Source organism: Lutjanus erythropterus, chromosome 20 (genome assembly GCF_056507025.1).
Source record: "Lutjanus erythropterus isolate fLutEry1 chromosome 20, fLutEry1.hap2, whole genome shotgun sequence".
NCBI lineage: Eukaryota > Metazoa > Chordata > Actinopteri > Lutjaniformes > Lutjanidae > Lutjanus > Lutjanus erythropterus.
Window position 1 is genome coordinate 17,038,867 of NC_139336.1, and position 4,640 is coordinate 17,043,506.

At 38.1% G+C, this 4,640-nt stretch overlaps 1 protein-coding gene across 1 annotated transcript; it reads right to left on the reverse strand.

Annotated features, from left to right (window-relative positions):
- Positions 1 to 2,207: 2,207 nt before the first annotated feature.
- On the reverse strand, positions 2,208 to 4,479 carry atp5mea (ATP synthase membrane subunit ea). Its single transcript, XM_084745515.1, has 4 exons — positions 4,352 to 4,479; positions 3,609 to 3,663; positions 2,359 to 2,457; positions 2,208 to 2,247 (listed from the first exon to the last, which is right to left on the reverse strand). The coding sequence occupies exons 1-4, from the start codon at positions 4,385 to 4,387 to the stop codon at positions 2,222 to 2,224; spliced, it is 216 nt and encodes a 71-aa protein (XP_084601641.1). The 5' UTR covers positions 4,388 to 4,479; the 3' UTR covers positions 2,208 to 2,221.
- Between the last annotated feature and the right edge of the window lie 161 nt (positions 4,480 to 4,640).

A 4,640-nucleotide genomic window follows, 5' to 3' on the forward strand; every position in this document is an offset into this window, starting at 1 on the left:
CGCGTACAAGCCTGTAGTTGCTTCCTCATGATGCCTTCACACTGTACATATGTCTGAGAGAATAGCTGAGAATGTTATTATATTTTAGGAATATACAATTACAACTGTCTTATTAAATAAGACCAGTTACTACTCTGGAAATAAGTTCATTCTGGATAAGAACTGAATGATTTGACTCCAGTGGTAATTCAAATACAGCATATTCTAGCGGGAGCAACCATCTCTCTCCAACTGCTGCACAAAGTTATGGATGGTTAGTCCAGGTTAGTTAGATGGTTGAATTCATCCTCTGTAATGGACCCATCCTAAACCGGAGCAGGGGTCAGCCCTAGCACACCACCCAAGAGGACACTCCAGTTCTTGGGCCAATGTTTTACTCAAGAGCAATGACAGGAGTATTTGTAATAGCTAAGAAAGAAATGTTTTGATGTGAGAGGGAACGGAAAACTCAAGTGTGGAGAACAGGCAAACTCCACAAACCAGGACTGCTGTGACAGTGTTAATCACTGCTCTATCATGCACCTGCACTAACAATTTATGCAGACTGACAGTGAAGATGTTTTGGACCGTACAAAAGAACAACTTATTGTAATGACTTGTACATATTTCCTTCCTCCCTGTAAATATATAAAAAATATTTTTCTAGTTGAAATATAGATGCTTATTTTTTAAAATAGTGAAATTAGTGATTTGTAAGCACTGGCAAATGAGTCCTCAAGTTATTTCTTATTTCCTCAAATGACTGAGATGCAGTCTTTATCACGCTTGCCTCAACTTAATGATGTACAAGTACTTCATATATGGAGAGAAAGAGTGGATATATCAGAGATGACCATGTAATATTAGGTTATACTTGTACTTTAATATGCTGTTGACATACCACTGAACATTTTCAAATAGACTTAATTTACCTTACTGTCAGTATTTTATAGCTTGCCTCTTCATGTACTCCATGTGTACAATGATGACCCAAATAAAGCAAATGTATTTTTATGAGGTAGCTGAGTGAATTACTTGCCTGCAGTAGTGAAACTTACTTGCAAAATAAAATGACTGTCTTCTTGATACGTATTGTTTAGCCAGGGTTTTGTAACTCTATTCACTGACTAAGCACACTCACCACTAGAGGAAGATGACTCTGATGAGACACCAGCTTCACATTATGAAAAACAAAATGATTTCCGTGAATGAAATGCACCAAAACTATCTGTAGTCACCTAGCCATCACAAATTTAATGCAACAGAATGTGCTATATAAAGCCATTAGGCAATGTAGATTTCATAATGAAGGTTATAATATTATGCAACAGATGAGAGTATTGAGGTAGCACTTCTGTCCACACTGCACTTTCTACTACTGGTCCCTGACCCCAATCCTGGGATTGCTGCTAAACTAGGCCAGGATTACAACCATGCTCTTCCCCCAGGCTCATCTCCTACTGAAGGACAGGTGCATAACACACACACACACACACACACACACACACATAACTGCACTCAAGTCACAAAATGTGTGTAATGCAGCAGTGGTTCTCAAGTAGAAGTCTATGGCAAGCTGCCAGGGGGTCCGTGAAGTTTGCAGATAAATTCATTTAAATTATGATATACATTTTTATGTTTACAAAAGACATCACAGCTCAAGTATCATTTTCAAATCCAATATAGATTTATTTTTATATTAGGATCTTCTTTAAATCTAGAACTCTTTAACATATACACCCACACCTCACCCATTAATGGTGGGTTCTGGCTCTCTGCAGGGGCACTGTGTGCTGAGATGGGGCAAATATTTTAATACAAGTCTAATATATTTCTAATACATTTCCCTTGCATTGCTCTTTGACATAATTAGGTTAAAAAAAAATAGGCTACATTAAATTATTCTAAGGGACACACGTGAGGAGGTCCTTGGCATATTTTCTATCTTGTAAGGGGCACTTGGCTGGGAAAAAAAAGACCCTGTAGTACAGTGTGTGCTGTCTTTGCAACTAACAAACTACACCTAAAAAAGATGCTGAAAATTGAATTGTGAATTGTTTGAAAAAAGGAAAACCTTCTTGGTTAAACAGACTATTTACATTAGTTTGATGTTATTTTCTATTTTAGTATGAAGTCAAACACACACAAAAATCATAAACGGAAGAACACTTTGAGTAGTACATGAAAAATAATTCTTGTTTTTATTGAATTGAGGACATAATGAGTCAGGTCCACAGATGTTTCATTTGAGGATGGTATCAGAATTTGCTGCAGAGAGGAGAGAGAAAGAAGATATGCAGTAAGACATTTTGTGGATGTTGCAATGTGTGATGACTTGTGTGACAGACAGGAAAAAGAGAGCATGTGGTCCTGCGTTACCTTCAGAGAGCTGTTTGTAGATGCGCTCCTGCTCCTCTCTGGCCTTCTTCTCTGCCTCCTCAACTCTCCTCTCCTCCTCAGCGATGGGCTTTAGGTAGTCTGAACAAGAAAAACAACACATCTGACCATTATTTCAAAACAAACATTTAGGATTTTTATTTCAACTTCATGCAGGGTGCTAAATATCCTAATGACAATCCAGGGGTTCAGTGTTGTCCACACACCTCAGAAAGTAGATTTACAGTCTACTAATACTATACTAATACTTCATAGATCAGAGTATGTCACCCACTCAATCGAAGATATACAACATCACACTTCTAAACATACTATAAACAATGTAAAAATAGGAAATGTTACAGAATATTTATAAAGATTAAAAGGAAATTATCTCCCAAAGTGAGTGCAGTTGCAGGTGGACTATATTCTTTTTATTTGCTTGTTAAGAGACAGAACAGCTGTTTAAATTTATTTCTTTGGATAAGAAGTTTTATTTTGCGCATGTGTACTGGCAAAGACTCATGCCCCTATTGTTGCATACAATTCCTGGTAAAAGTAACATGTCTATACTGATAAGAGGAACATGCTATGCAGGTCTCATTGTAAAGTGTTGCATTACAGCAATACATGTCTGACTTGCCATAGTAGATAAGGCGGAGGTGTGACTTATATCATTAACAATGTCATTAGTTAGTTCAAGTGTCTCAGTAAGCCAAAACACATTTACTGTAAGCCAGCATGCATAAAAGTAAGAAACTAAGGCACCTAAATTCCACTTATGGCCTACATTACTTTTAGTTACTAGAGTGAATGCATTGAAAACTGTCCAGTGCACTGACTGATATGCACCTATACAATAGCGTATTAAGAGAAAATTCATCTGTCAAATACACAGTACAACAGCAACTTTTTAACAGTCATATTAAGGGAACTTTACTATAGACTCTTTCATCTAGCCATATTGATATAAAATAGTAGGGTCAACACAGATGTTAACAATGATACCAATTACAGTCACATTCAATTTAGTGTAGCAGAACATCTCTAGCGAGGTAACATGCACAAGAGCAGCACCCTGGCTTTGTTTGTCCTGAATGAATGGAACCTTAATTACTATCATTGATTTAAAAAAAATTATGTTAGCCTACTATTTCATGTCACAATGACTGCTCTGAAAAGTGTTTATTCCTTCACTGTAGTTTGCAGAGTGACAGGTACACTCGGTGGCGCATGCGCAAACACGAACTTACCAAACCTCTGTTTGCCATAGAACACGCCGAGCAGCAGGGCAGACCATCTGGCCGTCTGAAATAAAAATCATTAAAACGACTTAATTAATTAAACAACTAAGACTAACCAGATAACTGAGTGAGCTGAGACATGTCAGCAAGCTGCCGACAACGTGATTTTCAATAACAGTGTTTCCACTGCAATACTTCATTGACATGACTGACACTCTTTAACACTAGCTCATAAATAACCACCATTCTAATATTTGTGTACAGTTTTTTTTCCATAACAGCATCCAAGATATAGTCATTGTTTCACAAAATAAAGCTAGAAAACTATGCACAATCACGTTCATTTAATCTACGTACGTGACAGGGGCGAAGTTCAGTTTTTCTCACCCTTCTGCTGTAGCAGGCAGGTTAAGGCTAACTAACATTGCTAGCGTTAGCTGTTGACTGAAATGACACACTAGTATCTTTGCAGCTCTACAACTAGTAGTCTAATGGTAATAAGCAACTTTGCATCAGACATGTGTGGAAGATGCTCCAGATGTAACAGCTGACTTTGCGGAGAGAAGTTCACCTGTACAGCCTCTCAATGTCATTGCTAGCAAACGTTAGCCAACATGCTACTAGAGCTACTAATGTTCGTGGTAAGTTCGCCGACATCTTCAGACCTGCCGTTTAAATTATTTTCTTCCCTTTAAATTCACTAAATTACAACAACAACAATTATCAAGGTAAATAATATGCGTTATTATTACCTTGATGAGCGGCGACACTGCGACTGGAGGAACCATGGTGAAGCGAGGAAGTGACGTTCAGACAAGGCGGAAGTAGGGCTATTTTTTATTTTTTTTAAATTCTTTCTTCTTCTTTATCTTTGAGGGTTAGCGGCAGCTTGCATCCAGTATGTTGCATTACTGCCACCCTGAGTCTTGTTTTTCCGTGGCGGTCGTGGCTAGATGGGAACCCCAGACCCGCGAAAGACCTCGCGAGAGTGACCATTTTAACCCAAACCATGATCTTTCCCTAAGCTGAACCGAACCCAAA